Source organism: Ictalurus furcatus, chromosome 5, assembly GCF_023375685.1.
Source record: "Ictalurus furcatus strain D&B chromosome 5, Billie_1.0, whole genome shotgun sequence".
NCBI classification, from domain to species: Eukaryota; Metazoa; Chordata; class Actinopteri; order Siluriformes; family Ictaluridae; genus Ictalurus; species Ictalurus furcatus.
In genome coordinates this window covers 26,260,675-26,286,306 of record NC_071259.1, presented here as the reverse complement: position 1 = coordinate 26,286,306, position 25,632 = coordinate 26,260,675, and the positions used below count along the sequence as shown (strand labels likewise).

At 40.1% G+C, this 25,632-nt stretch overlaps 1 protein-coding gene across 1 annotated transcript in view; it reads right to left on the bottom strand.

The window, feature by feature from the left end:
* The window catches only part of celsr3 (cadherin, EGF LAG seven-pass G-type receptor 3), a 74,904-nt gene that overhangs the window by 26,154 nt on the left and 23,118 nt on the right, over positions 1 to 25,632 (bottom strand). Inside the window, exons 4-15 of the mRNA XM_053625439.1 lie at positions 18,949 to 19,171; positions 18,014 to 18,129; positions 17,502 to 17,590; positions 17,228 to 17,385; positions 16,062 to 16,225; positions 15,819 to 15,944; positions 14,263 to 14,432; positions 12,649 to 12,834; positions 12,228 to 12,338; positions 11,360 to 11,528; positions 3,864 to 4,005; positions 3,363 to 3,483 (exon numbers count right to left, since the gene is read on the bottom strand). Of these exons, the coding sequence (XP_053481414.1) occupies positions 3,363 to 3,483; positions 3,864 to 4,005; positions 11,360 to 11,528; positions 12,228 to 12,338; positions 12,649 to 12,834; positions 14,263 to 14,432; positions 15,819 to 15,944; positions 16,062 to 16,225; positions 17,228 to 17,385; positions 17,502 to 17,590; positions 18,014 to 18,129; positions 18,949 to 19,171 (1,775 nt within the window). The remainder of the gene's footprint in view (positions 1 to 3,362; positions 3,484 to 3,863; positions 4,006 to 11,359; positions 11,529 to 12,227; positions 12,339 to 12,648; positions 12,835 to 14,262; positions 14,433 to 15,818; positions 15,945 to 16,061; positions 16,226 to 17,227; positions 17,386 to 17,501; positions 17,591 to 18,013; positions 18,130 to 18,948; positions 19,172 to 25,632) is intronic.

Here is a 25,632-nt window from a genome sequence, read left to right as displayed (position 1 = left end):
CTGGATCCCAAACTTTTAAGACCCATGGCTGTAGAGAGCAATTCTGGAAATGCTAGGCATTTCTTTTTTCTTTTTTAATTTCTACTAGCTGAAATGATCAAAATAAAAATTCATAGCTACACTAACCTATCATGAGAAAGACTATGAATAAAACAACCAGAACTCAATTATAAATCAACAAGCTTAGCACTAGTCTGCCTCAGTATCGCTGACTAAAGTCTCTAACATTACTTTAGGCAGTGTAACATCTTACAGCGTAACTAATCTCTCTTAATTAAGGCTTCATGCATGTGAATCAATTACCATATGCCTTACAGGCTAACGATGCAACCAATTACTCGGTGTGTGTGCAATAGTGTGTGTCTGTTTGACTCCAATGCCTACTATCACACACTCACACACTGACGTGGTAAGGGGCTTGGCAGAACAGACTCTAGTGACACTGATTAGGTCACGAAGAAGATGAGGAGAGTTGGCAGGGTGCTGCTACAAGCACGTCAGACAATTACAACATTATTACGGGAAATAGTCTCAATCTTACATCTTAGAAATAAAATAAGATTATGCTATAATAAGTATCTAATAATAAAATGAAGGCTATGCTTTGAAGGTCTTGTCATTTTGTGGGATTTTCTTGCAAAACATCCGGTTTTTTCTGGCAACCCTGTGTACCAAACTGTAATTTTTGCTACCTGTAGTGAAAATGACCTTAACAAAGATACAGCACATATAGTTTTAGAATCTTTTTCTTATCATTGTACCTGTATTCCTGTATCCAGGCATAGACATAGAAAACACACAGGATTAAGAAAAGGATAATCCAAAGCTAGGTGTGCATTACATGATTTTTATGCACGACGTGGAGCCAAAGATCCACCTGACCTGAAGCATTAAAATAGTGTAATGCAGACGTAGCTGTGGATTATCCCGCTTATACCATGGTCACTTGCCAGCACTGACAAGTTAAAGCTGTCATTGATGTTTGCAGCACAAAATTTGACTGAAAAGTTCCAAATAACGGTTAATCGTTAGTTATTTTATGTACAGGGCATTAGATCTAAATCATTCACAGAGATGAAGTAGTGCGATACGCCTTGATTTATTTGAATTAATTATAATAAATAGTTATCAGAGAGAGAGAGACAGAGAGAGACAGAGAGAAAGAGCGAGACAGAGAGAGAAAAATAGAGAGAGACAGAGAGAGAGAGCGAGAGAGAGACAGAGAGAGACAGAGAGAAAGAGTGAGACAGAGAGAGAGACACACAGATAGAGACAGAGAGAGAAAAATAGAGAGAGACAGAGAGAGAGAGCAAGAGAGAGACAGAGAGAGACAGAGAAAGAGAGCAAGAGAGAGACAGAGAGAGACAGAGAGAAAGAGAGAGACAGAGAGAGAGACACACAGAGAGAGACAGAGAGAAAAATAGAGAGAGACTGAGAGAGAGAGCGAGAGAGAGACAGAGAGAAACAGAGAGAAAGAGAGAGACAGAGAGAGAGACACACAGAGAGACAGAGAGAGAAAAATAGAGAGACAGAGAGAGAGAAACAGAGAAAGAGAGTGAGACAGAGAGAGAGAGAGACTGAGAGAGAGACCGAGAGAGAGAGTGAGAGAGAGACAGAGAGAGACAGAGAAAGAGAGAAACAGAGAGAGAGAGACACAGAGAGAGAGCGAGAGAGAGACAGAGAGAGACAGAGAAAGAGAGAGACAGAGAGAGACACAGAGAGAGAGAGAGAGAGAAAAACAGAGAGAGACTGAGAGAGAGAAACAGAGAAAAAGAGAGAGAGACAGAGAGAGAGAGACTGAGAGAGAGAGAGGGAGAGAGAGAGAGAGATTATCTATGAATCTCTCTCTATTATCTATTATCTATTAGCTAATAATGAAGCTGTGCGTTTAAATACTGTATGCAAATGTGCAACTGTAACTGTATGTTACTATGGTTACAGTTGCTTATAAGCAGCGCACTCATTTAGAACGGTGATTAAACTGACTCGAAATACCTCTGTATTATACGGTTTGAACGCACACCTTCCAGCAAATCAGAATCGAGTATTCAGACAAACCATGGTATAAATCCATTTATACACATGCATGTCACATAAGCACTATTTAAAAATTTTCAGTTCAAGACATGTTTTTTGTTTACACTGCCATGTGCCTGTCTGTGTTATGGTTCTGTCTCCACCCCAGTCCCATCACTGCTACTGTTGGGGTCTGTTACTGATTACCCATGGTTTATTCATGCTGAAGTTCATGGCATGTTCATGTTAACTAACGCAGTAAATAATGTTATGATGTGAAGTGTTCCTGTACCATTACATATATAATAATAAATGTGAAATTCTGGAATTGGTACAGTTTCAAAATACATATTATTATTATTATTATTATTATTATTATTATTATTAAGCTATTATTTTACCTCTGCAAATGAATATACATCTAAGATATTACCCCAGACCTGATTTTCAGGTGGCCATGAGCAGAGAATGGGTTTGAGAAGAAAAAGAAGACAGATTTTGCCAGCAGAACAGAGAGATTTCAAAAGGTCAGACATCAGGCAGCATTGCAGGGGTTCAGATTAGAGATAAGAGATCGAGGGCTCTGTGTGTACGCACACGTGTGAAGAGAGATAGCTCTTTCAAAGCTTAATCTTGTGTTGAATAATCTCCAGGAGCTTTTTATACGGTACGTCAAAGCCGTCTAAAATTCTCCTAGAACAACACCCTCGTGTCTTTATGGAAATGAATTAGAATGGTAATCATGAATGTACGGATTAGGCTCAAACACTGGGATTAGAGGTTGGGTTATAATGAGAGATTAATTACTTCGAGGACTATTTGTGTGCGCATGTGTACATTTGTATTGAACTCCACTTGTTTTCTATGTGGCTGTATGGCCAGACACAGCTGGATCATGGGATTACGTGCTGAGCTGAAACTGATATGAAAGCCATGTGTGCTGTATGTCTGAACTTGCAGGGAAATTCCCTGGGAATATACAATGAATTAGTCAATCAGCCAAATCTGGTAGCCAAGCAACGTATAAATTCATACAGAGACAGGTCAAGGGCTATAGTTAAATAACGGAAAAATATTGCCTGATCTTCAGTTCGGCTTCAGTGAGCCTATGCCCAGTGTAGCACCAGATTCCTGTTCTTGGCTGATATGAGTGAATAATATTTAAGAATAAACTAGAATAATATTTAAGATGTGAATATAAAGAACCTGACAAATTTTTGTTTGTTCTGTAAAAAAAAAAAACTATATATAGCAGATTTTCCATAATATATTTTTATGTCTCTGGTCAAACAGTGTGTGTGTGTGTGTGTGTGTGTGTGTGTGTGTGTGTGTGTGTGGGCTGGCACCTTGCAGAGGCACTGGCCGGTGGTCTTGTTGCAGTCTGGGTCGAAGCCTTTGCTGACATCACAGTGACATGGTCCACATGTAGGATTTCCCCACCAACCACGGGGGCACTGTTGCTCACTCCTGCAACACACACACACACACACACACATACACGCGGACATGCACACCAAGACAGTTTAATACCTGCAGCCACTCATACAAACTATTTCACATTCTGTAATGGAAACATGGACAGGCGAGCAAGTGCATGATTGCAAAAATGTGTGTGTGTGTGTGTGTGTGTGTGTGAGTGTGAGTGGGTATGTTTATTTGTTTGTTTGTTTTGGTTGAATATGGAAGAACAGGCAGAAAAACAGGTCTTAGGATTATAGCAGTTCTATAGAATTAGATCAAGGCCTATTTGCTGATTTACTAGAGAAGGGAGAGAAGGGGTGAGTGCTTATAATGGTAAACTGTGCCATGATGTGTTTGTGTGTGTGTGTGTGTGTGTGTGTGTGTACCTGTGTTGGCAGTACTGGCCATAGTGGTTGTCTCCACAGTCACACACATAGCCGTGGGAAGAGCTCGGCTTCCTGTGGCACCGAGCCTCGTTCTCACACGGGTTCAGCCGACATGCATCTGTACAGCTCTTACCATAAAAACCTGCACACACACACACACACACATAGACACACACACACACACACACACACAAACTTCACTTTCTGCTTATCATCAAACCCTGCATAAGCACACACACACACACACACACACAAACTTCACTTTCTGCTTATCATCAAACCCTACAGAAGCACACACACACACACACACACACACAAACTTCACCTTCTGCTTATCATCAAACCCTGCACACACACACACACACACACACACACACACACATTTCCTGGGTTTGTCTGATCATAAATTTGAGTATCCGCTAGCTGTACTGATTCTTTACATACAGAGCCTGCAGCTAAATGTTTTTGCTCTTTACCAAGAACAATTTTCCTCTTCTATGAAGTTGTTTCACAATCCATCTACAAGAATGACATGTAATGGATTTTATTGAATAAAATGATACCCAGTGCAATAAGAATGATTACACCAAAGCACTACTGAATGATTGATTCTGATTGGTCTGAAAGTGTTGATTCGTTTTCGGTAACAGCAGCTATGATAGTAGTTCCGTCTGCAAGGCAGATCAGAGGTTTATATTAATTCGCACATTCTATGTTATTATTTCAATAGTAACAACTTACACAAGGACTTGCATGGCAGAAACGGACTACTACATTTGTGTAATTTTTGAGATGGTGAAGTTTTCTGTCAGGAGACATTTATTTTGTACGTATGAAAGGAATGTCAGAGCTTTATTACAGTCAGAAGCAAAGCTGTAAGGTTTTTGACAGGTAAATGGAAAAGTCTTCAGGAAAGACGAATTTGCAGTTTATTGGTAATACGTACCATATTTTTGTCTTATTAACTTCACGAGAGAGTAAAAAAGTGAGACTGATGATTGAATGGCTCGTTATAACAGCCATAACATAACATAAGTGATTACAGGACCCAACCTTTCTTATAGATGTTCCATGTAACTAGAAACTGATAAAACATTTTAAAAAATGATGTTTTGTTCTTTAATTAATACAAATTTGGAATAGATGGAAAATTGCTGTAGTATAGGAGAAATAAAACATTTCAGTACGTGCTGTTATTGAAAACCATCCGTCCATCCCTCCATTTTCCATACTGCTTATCCTACACAGAATTGTGGGAGAGACTGGAGCCTATCCCAGGGAACTCAGGACACGAGGTGGGGGACACCCTGGACAGGGTGCCAACCCATTGCAGGACACAATTGCACACACATTCACACACTACGGACAATCTGGAGATGCCAATCAGCCTACAAGGCATGTGTTTGGACTGGGGGAGTACCTGGAGGAAACCCCCAAAGCACAGGGAGAACATGCAAGCTCCGTGCACACAGGGCGGAGGAGGGATTTGAACCCCCAAACCCCAGAGGTGTGAGGAAAATGTGTTAACCAGTAAGCTGCCATGCCCCAACTGTTATTGAAATAGTATTGAAAATAATCCTTTTTGTGGTGGTAATGTATCATATCAACCCGTCATTGATTGGGCGGCTGTGGATCAGGTGGTAGAGCGGGTTGTCCACTAATCGTAGGGTTGGCGGTTCGATTCCTGGCCCACATGACTCCACATACCTTCCTATAACGTCTTTGGGCAAGACACTGAACCCCAAGTTGCTCCTCATGACAAGTTAGCGCCTTGAATGGCAGCTCTGCTACCATTGGTGTGTGTGAATGGGTGAATGAGACACAGTGTAAAGCGCTTTGGATAAAAGCACTATATAAATGCAGACCATTTACCATTGATGATTTTCCTATAACAGCATGCCCCTTGTATTTTATCTCAAATTTCCCCTTGGGGATCAATAAAGTCTTTCCATCCATCCATCCATATATCAATCTTATTCCAGAATTAATTATATTGTTCTCCAAATGTATTGAACAGACAACCAACCAGAAATTGAGAAGCTTTTGTCTCCTGCATCATTCTCCTTAGTTGGATGCCCATTGGAAAAATTTGATTAATGTACTATTTAGTTGTATATATGAAGGCTGTCAATCTGAATGATGTATTACTTGGATTAAAAACCTAATTATTATTATTATTTTTAAAAAACATCATACTGAAAGGACAAAGCGAGTGATGGATGCCATAATTACGCCACATTGCTTTGAGGCTGAGTGCAGATCAAACAGAACTTCATCAGGTTTTGATTTTTACTGGATCTGAGAGTTATAAGTAGCCTGCCAGAATGAAGACAGTGTGATGGTGCTGTTAGAAAACAAACCTTATGATGGAGGATTGATAATGTAGCATCTGCAGCTTCCTTCATTCAATGTGGCCCTGATTTATTAAAGTTTGGCATACGTAATAATGTATAAACTTGAGAACTCCAACAAAAAAGATCCTAAACTTTATATCAAATATTCACTGAAGTTTAACACGTTTAATGCTACAAGATTTTAAAAGCTTCGCATTACACATTCATATGTACACTCATTTACATTCATATCATATTATTCCAATACATCTGACTGTCTTTAATCTGTGTTACACACACACAAAAAAAAAGCAAATGGAATACACAATTTATCAAATGCACACACAAATTCTAAACATCTTAAAGAGTAAACCCGGGCCTTAATGTCATTTGGATATTATTGGACAAGGATGTCACCTCATGGCTGATCATTATAACCTATTTAACCATTTATCATAATTATTCAATCTCATTTATTCCATAGTCTAGGACCACCTGCTATCTTTAAAAGGGCTTCCAGGCCAACTGATAGTAGTGATGGATTGGTTTAGCTTACTGAAAACTTGATAGAAAGGTCCATGGACACTCAAGAACATTATTAATTAATACAGAAGTACTTGAAAGCATGAGGTGCTCACTTTACATAAAATATGTCCTTTTAATTAAGCTTTGCAGAACGACAGGAAAACCTACATTCACTAAATGGGGCACACACACAGAAGCAAATAAAAGTGACAGAAACAGGACACAGCCATGCACAAGAGACATGAGAGAGAGAGAGAGAGAGAGAGAGAGAGAGAGAGAAGGCTACAGAACGTGAGAATGCATGAGCGCTTAGACTTTTACACAAAACAGGACCTTAACCTTGACTTCACAGTCACACTATAATCCTATTGAAAGAAAGACATTTTCTCTATAGGCTCCAACACAATAAACCTCTCGTCTCTAATCAAGCAGTCTGTTTGATCTTCCCTTTTCACTCTTCCCTTCCTCCTCCTTCCCTCCTTCCCATTCAATCCAGACGCAGAACCGAGAGATTTTCTCTCTCCAGAGGAACCCGAGCAACTGACTCTGACTCCTTCGTCACACTGACATACTGAGATGAAAAAAAAAAGACTTGCTTGCCTGCTGTGCTTTCTCACACTGAGTATGTAATCAGACCAGAACACACTGCACTGTCACCATAGACACGATAATGCAGTGTAATAATAAAAAGCCATATTTACAGTTGTGACGTGTACATAGTAATAAGTTAACCCAGAAAATGTACACATTGGTATTCAGAGCTCAGCTGTAATTCAGGAATTACGGGCTCCACAGACACGTGTACGAGAGTTGCATGAGTGGGGCGGAATTTTCAGTATTCATCACAGTATGTCACTCTGAAATGTATGTTTCGAGCACATACCATAGGGAACGCGTCAAGATTTTTTTCACTGAATATATTTCCATTAAGGTTATTCACATGAAATTTTCACCAGACATCAGTATTAACTCAAGACTTCATTTAATTGAAGGAATGATGAATAGAGCTCTTTACCGGAAGATTCCTGAGAAGAATCTGCTGTGTTCGTGGGACAGATTTTCCTGTTGCTCTTGTGTAGTTTAAGAAAGTTTCAATGAATCCATAATAGCATAATAGCAATTCATCAATAAAGTTAGCAACAAAGTTACGATATTGGCTGAACTTTTTCATCTTATGTGCTTTATACGCTACAAAAGCACACTGTCTGTCGCAGTGTAACATTCAGTAAACTCTTAAATAGTGTCCTAAATAAATCAGAACTATGTATGTACGTAACCATAATTTTATTAAGCGACAGATTAATACATTATTTTTATTTCAGGTAGAAGTCATCCTTTTTTTTTTAACATAACCACAGAAGTGTTTTGGCTTTATTTCTTGGAGTGCATGCTTATGAGCTTTGTGTGTGTGAGTTTTTGAACGCACATCTCAGCGTTTGTCAGGATCATGCGACAAAAGGGAAAATTCATTACTGTGAAGGTGAGACAAAACAGAATTATTTAGAATTACTATTACATGTACAGAGCTTGATGCCTCTTAACGCTGAGAGCTATTAATAACACTCAGACTGCTGATGCAACTTTATAACTAAGGTAATGACGTGGTTGTGAGAGTGTAGGTGTGTGCGTCTGTGTGTGCGCACACACTTTTCCATCAGCCAGTAAAGTGTTAGAGTGAGTGTTAGAGTTGCACGATGTAGAAGGACTGTCACAGTGTAGTGCTGTCAGCATCTCCCTATCCTCCTCCTGTGCCTCAAAGCACTTACACCTTCCTTTTTTCTCTCTGTCTACTGCGTTTCTGACAGTCTCAGACACAGGGACTTCTTTTATATTTGAACAGACAGAATAAAAATACTTCAGGGAGTCACATAAGATGTTGAAACGCACTCTTTTATGAGTATTGCAGTAGTACAAGCAGCTCTTTTACATATCAGAACACCTACCTGGCAGCAAAGTCACTTTCATCACTTCCTCTTTAAACCGACTCCCCTTTGCTCATGTAATGATCTGGGAAAGCCTACATAATTCGATTGACCACTAATATGCCTTGTAATGTAATCTCTAAATTACCACCACTTATAAAATGAGAAAAAGAGTTGGTAGGTTGCTCAGTCTGACACTGTAAAAGGTTTCTGAAGGATATTAAGCCTCAATTATGTCTTACTACTGGAACTGTAACCTGGTTTTAACTGTAATGGTCTCTACTGCACATCTGTCTGAAACCACAGACTCAGCACGCTATAGTTTCCTACACTCTTTTAGGAGTTCAACTCGTCTGTTTAAACAGGACAGGAATCGACTTTTCCACTGTGTTTTCTCCAAACGCAGCCAAATAATCTGTTGGTAATCGAATTAACAGCTCAATCAGAAAGTAAGAAACAATAAAAACCCTTCACATACAGTATACACCTCAATCAAAATAGAGTAAACCAGAATAATGACATTTCTATTCATTCAAACTACATGGATTATCCACATCGTTCGATTGAATAGGAATTCATTAGAAATGTGTCAATCTGTTAATTGCAATGTAAATCCTCCCAATCTGTTTCATTTCGCAACTGGAATATCTTGGTATGTTCTGCCTGTGTGCTTTGGCATCATGAATGTTGATCGCTAAAATGAATGCAGAAATAAATAAATAAATAAATAAATAAATAAATACATAAAAATGGAAAGAGAAAGGGAAGTTTATTTAAAATCAGTTTTTAAGATGGGATAAGCATGCAACTAACTATTAAAAGTAGAATAAGGTAGGACACGTTCCAACTTATTATTCAGATATTCATCGTAAAGCATATTATTCGGTAACTACTGCGACTTTTTCACTAACTATAATGAATGAAAAATTTTATTAACTCAGCTAACGTGCTGAACCAACTAGCTGCTTCTAATTTCACTGCAATGTTTAATTCTTAAATCTGATTCATCTGAAGTTTTCCATAACAGCAGCTCTGACATTAGTGGCAGAATGCTGTGGTATAAGTGGAATAAAACACTTCAAGATATGCTATTGTTGGAAAATAAACAAACCACCCTGACATTGACTACGTTTACATAGACGGCAGTAATCTAACTATTGACCTTAATCTGAGTAAGATAATAATGTGATTAAGGTGTTTACATGAGTCGCTTTTAGAATACTCCTGTCATGCCCCCGTTTTACATGTTTTAGAACATAATTAGATTAACAGCCCGCGTCATTACGTCACCGCGCCACGCCGTCCAACGTCCCTCCAGAATTTCACGTATCAACATACAGTTCGTCTTCGTTATGGTACCGTATACAGTTTTGGGTGTTTTTATTTAATTTTTTTATGAACGCTTTAAGTGCAGTTAATTATTTGTCATGCTATACATGCTAATAGACAACTGCTTGAAACCATGAGCTGTGTCCCAAACCGCGTACTTACCTACTATATAGTAGCCAAGATTCATGTATTTTTCCCCACTACAGGCCTATAGTAGGCAAGTATGCGGTTTGGGACGCAGCCGAACTCTCTTGTTCGCCGTAAAATGTTGAGAACTGCCGTGTGTCATCAGGACACGTTTACAGACATGTAAGGTGTTTGCATGTCTGTAATACAGGTTGATAATGCGACTAAAACAGGAATACTCCACCTGTCTTAATTCGATTAGTGCTTACTTCGAGTATGACCTTAATTAGATTAAGGTAATTAAAAATGGCTGTTTACGTGGTAGTTTCTTAATTAGAGTATTGTCTTAATCGGGTTAATAGTGGATTATTGTTGTCCATGTAAACGCAGTGATTGATTATTTTCTTATAACATGTCCTATAACAGCATGTCCCTTTGTGTTTAATTCCTTACATAAGATGTTACATTTAATTCCTACATTCATAATAACTACGTTATTATGGTGATACTATTTAAATCCTGTTGCATATCCATGCATGCATCTCCATCTGGGGTTAATTATCTGCATATAAATAGAAATTTTTAACTCAATGCCGAATTTAAGGTTCATAGAAACATTTTACTTGGAATCTGCAGAATCAGAATTTATTCATTTGGATTGATGGAAATGTCTGCACGTAAACACAGCCTCAATATTTGAACTCCATAAACACACATTATGTTTAAAAAGGCAGTTCTGAAGGTGTTTTGTCATCTTCAACATCACCATGTCCAGAATCTCAGCAGCGAACAACCAGCACAAAGACACTGCACAGCTCCACAGTTATCAATAAACACACGTGCATTCGAGGTAGGGCTCGATCCAATCTCGCACTACTGAAGCGCAATAATTATGTAAATCAGCTCTGGCTGGCAGCTCACCAAGCCCCAAACAAAAAACTGCACGGCCGGGAAACAGACGACTGCAACACTCAGCCAAAAATCTCCCCTTTCTCTGTTCCAAACCTACAGACTTTCCCCTGAGGAAGTTGTCATACTGATACACCGCTAATAATTGGGACCGTCTGCACAGCATGTGCAAAATCCTCGTCCATGACTGTGACAACAGCTCAGTAGGTCCCCCAATGCTTTCATGTAAATAAACTACTGAGTTAAACTACTGAGTATTTCTGGGTCACATCAATTGGAATTACCTTTGCTATTTCAAACACACACACACACACACACACACACACACTCTCACACACACACTCCGTGTTACCTGGCTCACATATACAGGTATGGCGTTCCCATTCATCAGAACACTGGCTGTGGGCGGGGCAGGAGGAGGCGCTGCAGGCGTTGCCAATATTACAACCAGTCTCCACTTTTACAGCTCTGGTGGGGCGGGGCAATGCGGGGGAATCCGGACGCACCCCTAAACGTACACCCTGCAAAGACACAAAACATACACACATACACACACACACACACACCACATAGCCTGTTTTATTTGTTGCTATTACCGACAAGAAACTATTCCTCGATTTTACTATACTTTTTTAAAGTATATATATATTCCATTATTATTCTGTACCACACAAAAAGCATCTCACAAATACTTACATATCCGTAATATCAATCCTAGGTTTATTAGTCAATAGTCAATAGTTAGTCAATAGGGCTGGAACATTGCTGGATCATTTATATTACCTAAAATGTAAGAGCCAATTCAATATGCTAGACAATTTCTATATATTATTATTTCTTTACTTCTTAGTTTGTGATTTGAACGAACAGTCATTTGAAAGTGTTATTTTGTATTTTGTTAATACTGACATTTATCTGTATTTATTTCTATATTTATGGATGTTTATTCTGATGTTTGAATTCCTGTTCTGTTTCTCTATTAGCCACTCCTACCTATTTCAAAAGACCACTTGAATAGGTTCTGGGTAAAATTCAATAAAGACTAAATAAAAGCTAATGGAATGCTTTGGGTATGTAAGATTATCCGTTAACAAATGCTTCAAATGAATAACCCAATTAGGAGATTATTGTTGCTAAAAGTGAGGTATTTTGAGATAGATGAGACAGGCCATCTCTTTCGAGACAGAGAAACAAGCATGGATGCCATCATGTATGCGGACCTGTATACAGCCACGTATCCCGCTCTTCACTTCTCCCGATCCTAAAACTCCACCAACATACAGGTGCTTCACCTTCAGCCCATGAATCTCACTGCCTACCATTACGGTCTCCTGTGAGAGAGAGAGAGAGAGAGAGAGTAGAGAAATAGGAAGAGGAAAAGAAAGAGTGCCTTTTATACTTAATGGAGTCCATTATCTTTGTAAATCTAATAAGGCATGACTTGCAAAATCAGTGATAGGAAATAGTAAAATGGTGGCTTGCTTGCATTAGGTATCTGGAAACCAAAAATTTTGCTTCCCATAAATTATTTCAAATAGACTTTTATGCCATTTTCTCCCAATTTAATCCACTCCCACTCATCAATTACCAAACACACCCTTCCTCAGTCAGAACACTTGGAGCTACTGAAAGTGTGTGTACCGGATACAGTCCAAAGTCTAGCCTGACGGTAGCCACGTAGCGTGTCTCTCGTCCACTGCGGATGTCTCGAAGCTCCAACTGCAGGTCGTGCCAGCGGCCGTCACACACCTGCGCCTGGTCGAGCCGCAAACGCACGGGCTGAGCCGACCCCCTGGTCACCGTGAACACCAGCTGACCCGCTGTGAGCTATGAATTACAAACAGCACAGTATTGAGCACAACACAGCACTCTGAAGATCAATGGATCAATAGATCACATCAATAAATAACACCCAGCGGGGTGGGATATGGCGGTGAAATCAGAGGGAAATGTTCAAAATGCGCAACACAAACAGGATAAGTGCGCTTTAAAGAAAGAAGAAAGCTGCCACTGCCAGTCTATGTTTTGGAGTGTTATCTATACGCTGCAAAAAAAAAAGACATCTTAGCAAGTGAATGGTGTCAAATTTATGCAGTATTTCTAATTATAAGATTCCAGTAAACTAAATATAAGAATATTAAATCCATTTCTAGACATTTTTTTTTTTACACGTTTCAAGCTTTTTTTCTCTTATTCTATTGCCAGAAATTTTAGTTTCTCAAATAATTTATTCAATTTATAATGACTGCTTAAAATAAACAAAATTATCTGCCAATAGAACAAGACTATTTCGAGCTCGGAATGAGTAAAAATGTCAAGAAGTAGGTCTAATAAACTTGTAACTTGTTTATTCTAATCTTATAATAGGAAAAGCCTAGACATTGTATACAAGAATTTTCAGTTACTTTACACCAAAATAGTTTTTATTCATAATTAATTCTATTAATTCTGTTAATAAAGGTATACAGTAGAATGCATTTTCTTTCACATTATACATTATACGCCTATAATAGTATAAATCTTTTAATGAAAAGTTTATTATAATAATGAATATTAATATAAAATTGTAAATTAATTTTAAAAAATGGCTAAATGTAAAAGCGATCGTACAATGAAACAAACACAGATAAATAAATACAATGAGAAATAATAAAATAAAATAAAATAAAATAAAAAAAGTTCACAGGATTGGTTCCAGTCTACCGTGTCCCTCATCAGAATAAACCGGTAACTGAATGAATGAATTAATTAATTAATTAATACACCCCTTTATGTGAGCTCAATAATATTGCAATTATATTTAATGAAATAAAAAAACAAACAATATGGTTATGATTCTATGAACTATGATAAATTGCTGAGCTATAGTGAAGGCGGTAATGATCCATTTGAATTCTTTCTAATGTAGAATAATAATATTAAACATGAAACATGAAAGGTGTTAAAAACGACAGATGTTTAGAAGGATTTAACAAAAGGGTGATTTTTAGTTCCTGTGACATTTGCTCCGTTTCTTATTTACACTCTGACCTGGAATCAGGACAATCGGAAAGCATTTGAAAGGGACGTGTGTATTGTCGATTTCCATAAATATTGTATATATTGCTCGATTAACAGATTAGGATCAGATATTTTGCACCTCCATCGCTGTCAAATCAAACAGGATGGCATGGAGGAGCAAAAGATTAGCAGTGAACATAGTGCTGTGTGTGTTGCTGGATGTGTGTAGGTGTGAGACTGAGTGAGTATACACACCTGAAAGATTAAGTGTGTGTACTGTTCAGCCTGCGCCTGCAGCAGTATCCCCTCTTTGGCTCGCGTGCGGAACGCCAGTCCCATGTACCACGGTGTGCTGATGGTGACATCATTCTTCAGATCCCACAACAGCGCACTGCTACCAAGGAAACGGTGGGGGTGGGGCATCACTGAGGAGGAGGCGGAGTTGTACGATCAGTCACCAGAGCCTCTTACACGGTCATTTTAAATCAGATCTATCAGGTCTCGTCTTTTATCGCCAGTCATCTGAACTTGATAATTGTCTGTGTCATTCAACCCCCTGTTCTGTTTTGTTAACAGACAGCACCGTGTCTCGCCCCGTGCTGCATAACGCCAAGAGAGCTTGTGAATATTTAATACCAGTGAAGGCGTATTAACTCATCTGAATTGCCAAACAAGTTCAATCAAAAAGACAAAAAGAGAGGTGAAATATACAGAAAGGAGATTTCTGAGTCTGTATTCATTTCACAGTGTGAACTTACTTTGGAAAATAAATGTGTTGATAAAGCTTTCGCTTCTGCGCCGTTATAAATTAGCACTGGATGATGAGTTTCTTCTTCTACAAAACACATTATGGAGTCAGTGTGTCATATGTCAGAGAAGGAACTCTGGACTACAGTTCCCAGCAGCCACTGCACCACATCATGTCACATGACCACCTGCAGCTGAACTCATTCTTGTTAACGAGCACTTGCAGGTATTTATAGCCACAGTTTGCACTACACTGGTTGTCTTATGGTTGTCTTTCTTTGCTGTTGCCTTTGTTGCTGTGTTTCGGTCTTGTGTTTGTGTTTGTGTTTGTGTTTGTGTTTGTGTTTAGTCTTTGCCATAGTGTCATTTTGTTTTGTTCTTTATTAAACTTATATTCTGCACTTGCATCCGTCGCCATCTCCAAATCGTGACACAGTGGATATATTTATAAAAAATAATATAATTGCATATCTATAAAATGATATTATATATAATAATAGCAGGGTATACCGACTGTTGTTTTTATTATTAAAGCCAGCTTAAACAATCTGTTGTGTTTTTTTTTTTTATTGAATGAATGTTTCCTTCTAATGGGATTATAGTGAAGGCAGTAACGAGATGAAATGACACATCTCGTAGCAAACACCTTTTGAGAAACTCTTCTGAAACTACTCAAATTATTTCATGATTGATGGAAAGATTTAAACAAAAATGGCTTAATATGTATAGCAGCAGCTAAAAAGCTTTCAACACTACAGGAAACATTTGCTTGTAAAATATATTTGAGATGTCTAGTTGGTCAGGACTAAAATCCATTCATCCATTTTCTGTAATGCTTATCCTACACAGGGTCGTGGGGGAGCTTGGAGTCTATCCCAGGGAACTCAAGGTGTGGGACACCCTGGACAGGGTGCATCGCAGGGCACAATCGCACACACGTTCACACATTACAGAAAATCATCCTACAACACACGTCTTTGGACTGAAAGGAAAAAAAAACAACACATCTTGAAATGTGTGTACTCGTCATATAAAAGTGTGTGTGTGTGGTATGACTTCCTTACCATGGCTGCAGTCTTTGCCTCCAAACCCTAGCGGGCAGTCACATGAGAAAGTCTCCCAGCTCACTCTGCACGTGCCTCCGTTCTGGCACGGGTTTGACTTACAGAACGGCATCTTGGCGCTGCAGCCTATCAGGACCAGACATCAAAATGACATCATCATAAACTACATCAATGAGAGCGGTGATGACATCAGATATTTATGTTTGATTTGGTAGTTATTGGTAGCTATGCGTGCACACACACCTGGCAGAGTGCCGTTGTTTGCAACATATCCTGCCATGTCCACAGGTTTGTTGTCAATGTGAAGATCCTTCATACAGCCAGTAAATTCTCTCGTTCCGAAAGGGAAATTATCTGGAACATTCGGGACTCCACCCAGAAACAACGGCCCAGTCAGATCCAAAGATCTATGAGAGGGAGAGAGAGAGAGAGACAGAGACAGACAGATAGACAGACAGACGGGGAGAGGAGACGTTGTTCACACATGCAGAGAATATCAGTGTGGTTATGAGTTTATACATATGCAAGTGTGTGTTTGTTTTGTGTGTGTTTGTGTGTGTTTGTATACATGACGTATTATATGTAGAAGGTGTCCAAAAGTCTGAGGCCACTAGTGAAAATGTCTCGATTCTCCATTCTTTTATAATACAGAGTTTCATGACAATAATCATTTGAATCAAACGTAGAATCTTAGAAATATTTACAGGAATTTTAGAATTGAGTAGTATTTGTCCTTTTGTGTGTGTTTGTAATTTGTTATTAGTGTAAAACCTGATGATCAGTGCTGTTTGAATCAGTCCATACAGGATTCCGCAGAGGTTTTTTTGGTGATTGTTGCGGCCAAAAACGCTTGATCTTGCTGCGGCTTTGTTAAATTATTATTTTATTTTTTTTGCAGAAAACGACTTGAATTTGGTCAAATCGCAATTGCACAAAGTCTTTGATATTTGTTGACCAATGAGACCTTTTAGCTGGACTCATGTTCGATGCACATGAATCGAAGGGGGCTTTGGCTGAATGTGCGTTGTGATGACATCACATGGCGTGTGGTGATGATGTCACATGACGCGTCTTGGCCCAAATCTGCAGTAATTTAGAAAAATTGCAAGCTTCTCTGAAATATTATGGAGTTTGCTTGATTTTGCGTTCATTTCTGCGCACACAAAATCCTGGAGGGACGGTCTGAACACGTGCTTCAATTAAATAGTGAATAGTGAAATAGTGAACAGAATCTTGAATTTTGTTTTATTTTCATTTTGATTTTTTTTTTTTTTTTTATTGAAAAACTTTCTGTCTCAAAAATAAATCCCACATTTTCATGGTGGTCTCAGACTTTTGGACCCCACTGTAAATGTGTGTGTGTGTGTGTGTGTGTGTGTGTGTGTGTGTGTGTGTGTGTGTATACTCACTTCTTACTGCTGCTCTGTTTGCCTTGTGCTGCACAGCTGTAGTTTCCCAGCTGAAGTCCGAACCTCAGTGAGATAGCGGTGTCACAGTCATCCACACTCACCACGGCCACTTTCTCATCTGAAGGACCCTGCACCTCACCGTTCACACTCCGCTTGGGCTGTAACACACACACACATACACACAAATACTGACTATACTTACTAAAGCAAAAAATGACTATATTGGATAGTGTCACTTTTCTAAACAAATACACACACACACACACACACTGACCTTGTTATAGTAGTGGATGTGGACCGTGTGCCAGTTCCCATCACTCACGCCTCCCGGCAGGTACGGGCTCACCTGTGTGGACGATTTACCTGAACACAGATCACACACAGGTCAGATTAATAATAATTAATTTCATTCATTTATTTTCATTACCCAGGGCAGGACCAAGGTGGATTCGGAGCGTATCTGATCCCGGGAATACTGGGAACGTAACGGGAATACACCCTTGATGTGTTAATGAGATGCCAGTCCATCACAGAGCACCATGCGTACACACACACACACACACACACACACACACAGTCATTCACATCTTAGTTAGCGGCCACTCCACTTTCTGACATGTTTTTGGGAAGTGGGCGGAAACCAGAGAACCCACAGAAGTTTTTCACCACGCACAGAGGACAGCCACAAACGCTTCAGCAGTGACATCACATTTGCTGCTAAAGGAACGGTTACCGGCCAGTGGACAATTTCATTTCAAACACACACACACACACACACACACACACCTGTGGAGTACTTCAGTACCACTTGTCCATCCAGTATCTCTAGAGCCAGGAAGTCGTGCTTTTCATTAAAGCGGCCATTATAAAACAACAGCCCGCTATTCTTAAGAGTGGCAAACCTGTAAAGAATAACACACACACATAGATAATGAACACACAGATAAAGAAAATACTCATACTCTTTGTGTGTATGTGTGTGTGTGTGTGTGTGTGTGTGTGTGTGTGTGATGAAGTAATGGATTGTATGGCATTGTGGATATGCCTCTGGAGGAACATGGAAAGGGGAGTGTATTGACTGAAAAAGCCACTTGCACTTATAAGTGTGTGTGTGTGTGTGTGTGTGTGTATGTGAGGGTAATATAGAAAGAAAGGTTAATAGAGAAGGAAAAAGCATGAGATGGAGCAGAAATAGGAAAGCTACTGTAGAATGTTCTAGGCTGCCTAGGGAGTGGCGATTGAGTGCTGCTCTTTTCCTGCTATTGTTGGCTTTTATTAAATAAAATATCAATGCTTTAGATATCATGGGGATTTAAAAAAAAAAACCCCATATGTTTTATGTTACATATTTGCCAGTACAGCGGCTAAATTCTGACCAATCACAGAGAAGAGCTAGGATAAAGCACTCACAGAAGGACAGAGATGAACACAGCGTGATGATGAAAGTACTGAGACTGGATGAAAGAAATAGAAAAGATGAAAAAAATGAAAAAGGGAGATGGAAAGAAAGCCTAGCAGGCATTACATCTATTCACCTCTACCTTCATCTCTCTTATCTCTCTCAGTCTTTTTCTCAAATCCCTCGCTTTCATGTTTTAGAGCATTTTTTAGAACAGAGTATTCTATCATTTATAAATGTTATTGTAATGTGCATGGGTATGCATACCAGTGTGTGTGTGTGTGTGTGTGTGTTTATTTGATGAATATGTGTCTGTACTCACGAGAGCGAGATGGACAGGTGGAACCTCTGTCGCAGTCCACTGAACATGATGAAAGATTTGGGAGGGAAGGAGCGAGTGCTGATGGCGCAGTAGGGTTTTTCATAGCCACCCGCTGGACACTCGCAGCGAAAACCTCCACCTGAAAGCTCGTGGCACGTCCCGCCGTTCCGACACACACCCGCTACACAGCGGCCTGTGCGCCGGTCAAATTCACAGCGTTCGCCTGCAAGGAGAAGACACCATTACACTGGTACAACATAATAAACCTCTGGAAACAGCTACTGTACGTAAGTCAAATAACATGCATGTACACACTAGGCATGAAACGGTTACCGGTCTCACGATAAACCACGACAAAATTCCCCGACGGTTAGAATTACCGCGTCATATTTAATTATCATTAAAATCATGCGCGGTTATCGTCATTTGGAAAATGGTAAATGCTCGCGATAAATGCTGTCCATACACAAGAAGCACAAGTCTGAGGTAGGAGCAGCATGCAACATTGTTTTTTGAGCGTGAAAACGGACGCTGCGATTAAAAACGCGTCTGCTCAATTCAGCATGAACCGAATGAGTCTGAGTCGCAGCACAGCTCAGCAGGAGTCAGATTTCATTTATCACGTGACGAGAGTGAGGCGAGCTTACTGACAGGAAGAGTGAGGCGAGCTGACTGACAGGAAGAGTGAGGCGAGCTGACTGACGGGAAGAGTGAGGCGAGCTGACTGACGGGAAGAGTGAGGCGAGCTGACTGACGGGAAGAGTGAGGCGAGCTGACTGATAGGAAGAGTGAGGCGTGCTGACTGACGGGAAGAGTGAGGCGAGCTGACTGACGGGAAGAGTGAGGCGAGCTGACTGACGGGAAGAGTGAGGCGTGCTGACTGACGGGAAGAGTGAGGCGAGCTGACTGACGGGAAGAGTGAGGCGAGCTTACTGACGGGAAGAGTGAGGCGTGCTGACTGACGGGAAGAGTGAGGCGTGCTGACTGACAGGAAGAGTGAGGCGTGCTGACTGACAGGAAGAGTGAGACGAGCTGACTGACAGGAAGAGTGAGGCAAGCTGACTGACGGGAAGAGTGAGGCGTGCTGACTGACAAGACGATGGCAGAAGATTTGGTTTAATACAAGCGAGTTTGTCATTGTGTTGTTTTGCTGTTGTTGTGTTTTTCATTAAGAATAATAATGAACCCACTATTCAAGCAATTGCCGCTAATTCGAAAGCGAAAGTGAAATTCGCACGGCCGCACAGGTACTCCTAAGCGATTTAAAAGCGAGGGGGTAAAAGAGAAAAGTGCCAACAAAGCGCCAAAGTCCCCTTTCACAGCAACTTTCTTCTTGCGAGCTCTGCAGACAGGGTTACCCCCTTCGATTAAGATTCCTTCGGATTTGATCTCTTTGGAAGGTTGGAAAATCTCCCGAGCGCCGTCACTGCCTTCCGCCGTGTTCTCTAACCGAACCAAATGATTTTTATTACTATACAAAAGCAAAACGACAGTGGGGGCGGTGCCACAGTGGGCCAATGATGTAATCGGTGTGCGGCTGAACACAAATATAAAACCTGTTTAAATGATTTCCGTGTGTGTATTAGTACTTTTTGTACATTTTCAGCACATTTTAACAATACCGTGATAATACTGATAACCATGATAGTTTCGGTCACGATAATCGTGATATGAAATTTTCATACCATTACATCTCTAGTACTAACACACACACACACACACACAGAATGATTTTGATGCCCTATGGTAATCCTGGGCTGCAACCTTCAGCCCCTCCCCCTTACACACTCATACTGATCCCCCAACACACACAGACAAAATCCTCCCTGTGGCTCTCTGCTCCTCCTGCCAACTGGTCCAGTGGTCCTGCATAACAGGCACACACACACACACACACACACACACGTGCATAAAAGCAGACAAAACACACATACAGCTTCAGGACACAGACAGAAAAACAAAGACAAACACCTACCACACACAGACAAGGTAACACCACTTAAACTCAGCCCACGGCACATACACAACGTTTTAGCAAAAACACACATAAACACACACCCATGGGGGACAAAGGAATAAATCATTTTCCATCACCTTCCATCACTCATCACCAGTTCAGCTACTCAAACACAACAGATTTTTCATCTGCAGCAGATTTAATGCAAATAAATGCTGAAATGCAGACAATAAAAACTGATATTTGCAAGAGGATTTGTTGATCTGTGTGTGTGTGTGTGTGTGTGTGTGTGTGTGTGTGTGTTTAACCCTTTGTGAGGACCAAATATCCTCACAATCACCCAGTCCACACAAAATTAGAATGATTTTACAGCTTTAATCTGAAAAGGGTTAGGGTTAGCTTTGGGTGTAGGGAATGGGTTAATTAGCTACAGCAATGGAAAGTATTCATAAATGTAGAAATCATTAAATTTTACAAAAATTTACTGATTTACAATCAGTAAATCTGTGTGTGTGTGTTTGTGTGTGCATGTGTGTGTGTGTGGGGGAAGGGGGGGGGGAGTTGTATAGGGGGTATGCGTGGCCACACAGGAAACCATGGCCACTGGATCCTCCCAAAAATAATACAATAAAGTAATTACCCAAATTGAAAGCTGGTGTACAGTCATAGATTAGTATCAGGCAGGCTAGCAGAAGCAGAAGCAGAAGCAGAAGCAGGGATGTCTGGTGAATGAGCGTGTAAGGTTTTTGCTCGCAGTGCTGCACATGACGCAGAGCTGGATAAAACACCAGGCACTATGGGCTGTGCTCCAGTTTCCCAACAGTCCTGTTGTGCAAAGCATTACATTTATAATCCAATCCACTAGCTAGCAAAGCCCAAAGTCAAACTCACTGTACCAGAACAGCTTCAATAAGCCTTGGCACATATTTAACAAATCTTTAGAACTGTACTGGAAAGATGAACAAAAAGATCCATCATCCACCTTCCATATCTTTTATCCTACACAGGGTCACTGGTTACTCTGGAGCTTATCCCAAGGAACTCGGGGCACAAGGCAGGAGACACCCTGGATGGAGTGCCAGCTCATCACAAGGCACAACCGCGCACACCCTCACACACTATGGACAATTAGGTATCAGTCTACAGTGTATGTCATTAGACTGGGGGAGGACACCAGAGTACCGGAGGAAACCCCTGAAGCACAGGGAGAACATGCAAACTACGTGCACAGAGGGCAGAGGTGGGATTCAAACCCCCAACCCTGGAGGTGCGAGGCAAACCGCGCTAACCACTAAGCCACCGTACCCACCTCTTTATTGCCTTTATTAGTGTTTTGATGATGGTAGCAGAAAGAGCTGTCTAACATGTCACTCTAAAATCCAATGCAATCTGGTAAGTGTGAAGGCCATAGCATATGATTTTATGATAGATTATGATTTTATGATTTATCATGTTTATCCTGTTCAATTCGGTGCACCCTCGTGCACTGTAGATGAGGGCAGAGTCATCAAGGAAGAGACGCCGCCCATAAGGAAAGAAATGTATTCATATTTATCATAGAATAAAGGTGATCAGAAGAACTCAGTATTGATTTGTATTAGTTCCCTCTAAGGGAAGACGTGAACCCAAGCCATGGCAGGAACAAAATTAATCAAATAAATGCCCGGTACAGCATAAAAGAGTCACTGGTTTTTCCTTTTATTTGTCAGAGACAAATGGTGGAAGGGATGGCTACGTTGGCCGTAAGAAAAACTGACCTCTTCTGCACATGCATTAATTCGGCTGCATCTGAAATCGCGTACTGTGACAGTACCTACTGCATTCAATTCAGTACCAAGTGCTTTGTTAAGTTGATACGGTATGTACTGATCAGTACATGTGTGCAGTATGAATACAATCCGGACATGCTACATCTGCCATGTTGGCAATGTCATGTGACCTACAATTTAAAAAGAGCCGACACGCTGCCTGCCATCATTTTTTGATTGTGCAAGATCTTCCGCGCCAGTCCCATTGCCTTATGGGATAGTGCAGTGTGCACGTTGCCTTATGGGATAGTGCAGTGTAGATTGCTTCCATGCTGCAGAATCGAGGCAGAAGCAATAGGTCTAGTTTAGCAGAGTAGTAGAGATATTTGCAATTCTATTACTTACACGATTCACGCACTGCTCACTAAGATGTGATGTTTAGGTGAGTCAATTTCATGTTTTTAACGTGCATTGAATTAGAAGTATATTTCCACTAGATAAGGACACTATTCCTTCAGTGAATCCAGAGCTATGTGGTCAAAAACACTTAATTTAATACATTTTTCCGAAGATATCGCAGAATCTCAGACTCAAAGTGCTCACAATAAGTCATCGTTGATATTATAATGAATTTCCTAGTCACAGAAATGACCAAAAGTTGAAACAGTGCATGGCATCAGGTTTGAAACATGGGTACTGTTCGTAAAGAAAATCTAAGTTAACATACCTTTCTTTTGAGAACCCTAACCCGTCTTCTATAAAGCACAATTCTTCTCTTGCTTTTTTAAACTACATTTTTACTGTTATACTGTTTAGAGTCTGTAACCACTGTAGTGTTAGAGTCGATGCTTAATGACTTTAGTTTCCACAGCTACGGCAAAAAGAACCAAATCTGTGTTCACCTTGTAACTATCTTTATAGCCATCATTGTTTAAAGTCCTTATTATCTCAGGGCCAAAAAACTGCTTGAAAATGCTTCCTGCGTAGGCAGCCTCCTCTAAAGGTAAAGATAATATTTCGAAGTCTTCGCAATCATAATAATTATTATTATTATTGTTGTTGTTATTATTGTTATTATTATATCCAATTATTTGTTACATGCCTGCTACAGTACATTAGTCTGGGACAAAGTGAAGTAATCACAATCTGTGCATGCGTAATTTAATCATGATCTATTAATGGACCAAGTTCATGTACCACATCAGTTTAATACCTGCATGTTTTAGGAATTCTACACTGCACTAACACAATCAACACAATCTCTTTATTCATTGGTAAAACTATACTATACAGGATATACTAAAATCTATACAGGTCTCAGGCAACCAATTGCCTCTCTCTTGCCAATTACATTATTTTAAATGGTAACGGTAGTGTAGCAAGCAGACAAAATGTAAAAAAAAAAAAAAAAATACCCCACAAACAATCAGAGAAATGCATATATATCACTAAGGTAACCCAGAAAAAAAGTCTTTGCCAGAAAATAGGTGCCGAGGCAGAGCGAGGAACAAAAATAGGAGGACAGAAAGAAAGAGACAAACAAAGACCAAACGTGAAGCCTCACTGACGGCGACACAAAGCAATTACGATAAAACATTTCACTCTGACGGCTACCCTGCACGAAGCACTTAGAGACAGATACACACCTCCCTATTCACAAAGCACTTACAGGCGTGGGGAAGAATATATAGAATATGTGACTACACTTTTGTGCCGGCTTGTGTCTCTAAAGGAAATAACAATCCATCCATCACAAAGATCCAGCCTGTAAAAAGCAGTATTTTTAGAATGTTCAATTCAGACTATTCACACCACACACACACACACACACACACACACACACCACACACACACACACACACACTTGCACAATTGCACTCCTTTTGCCTAAAGAATCAGCTCAGCCACATGCGACTGCTCGCTAACAGCCTTCAAGTTGAAGAGTTACTCCTAATGTATGCTGTACTTGACACGAAATCACGGAAAACACTTTTCCACATACGCCAAATGTAGTCATTCAACCAAGATGGTGTAAAGAAGTAATGAAAATTTGTCTCACAATAATTTTTCCAGTCAATATCTGCTTCAGCATTGATGCAGACTTCCTGATACACAGAAATACACTTTAATCTATAAATATGAGCAAACCTTCACCGTAAAGCCGAACATGTAACATTATCTAGGCATGTATCACTATCATGTTGATTTTTAATGGAAATTTGTATCACCCCTTTCCTGTAAGTCTGAAGACAGAAAGCTTTTATTGGAAAACTGGAGGTGATGATGATAATACAGTTCCACTTTCACTTTCAATTTGTAAGTATATGTTTATTTAAAGCTACTCTACATATGTTTTTGGTTTGTTTGTTTTGTTTAAAATGGAAGAAAAGAGGGAAAAAAATGAAGAAAAAAGGTGTTGAGCTCAAACTGGTGGGCGGTTTCAAACGCACACATCATATGATAGGAGAGATAATCATCATAGTGTTTGCAAGACGTACAGCCAAAAACCCCACCCCCAAATTTTCAGTGTAGCTTCTCACAGAGCCGCAGTCATCATACCACAGAGAAGTGGCTAAGCCTGAGCAGAGTGACAGTGGAATCACCAAAGTGAAACTAAAGTAAAAGTCCATAAAAGTCTTTAGACATTGCAAGTGGTCAATCTTTTTCTGCTCCACATCCCTCTGCTTCACACAGGAAAGTTCAGAATTCCTTCTTACTGTGTCTCTAGTGTGGTAACCATAGTAACAGCAATGCTACAGATCTTTATGTCCAAAAAAAGACAAGGACAGAAATCCATCCATCCATCCAACTTCTATACTGCTTATACTTCCTTCAGGGTCGCAGGGAGCCTGGAGCCTATCCCAGGGAACTCAGGGCACAAGGCGGGGGACATCCTGGACAGGGTGCTAACCCATTGCAGGGCACAATCACACACACATTCACACACTGTGGACAATTTAGAAATGCCAATCAGCCTAC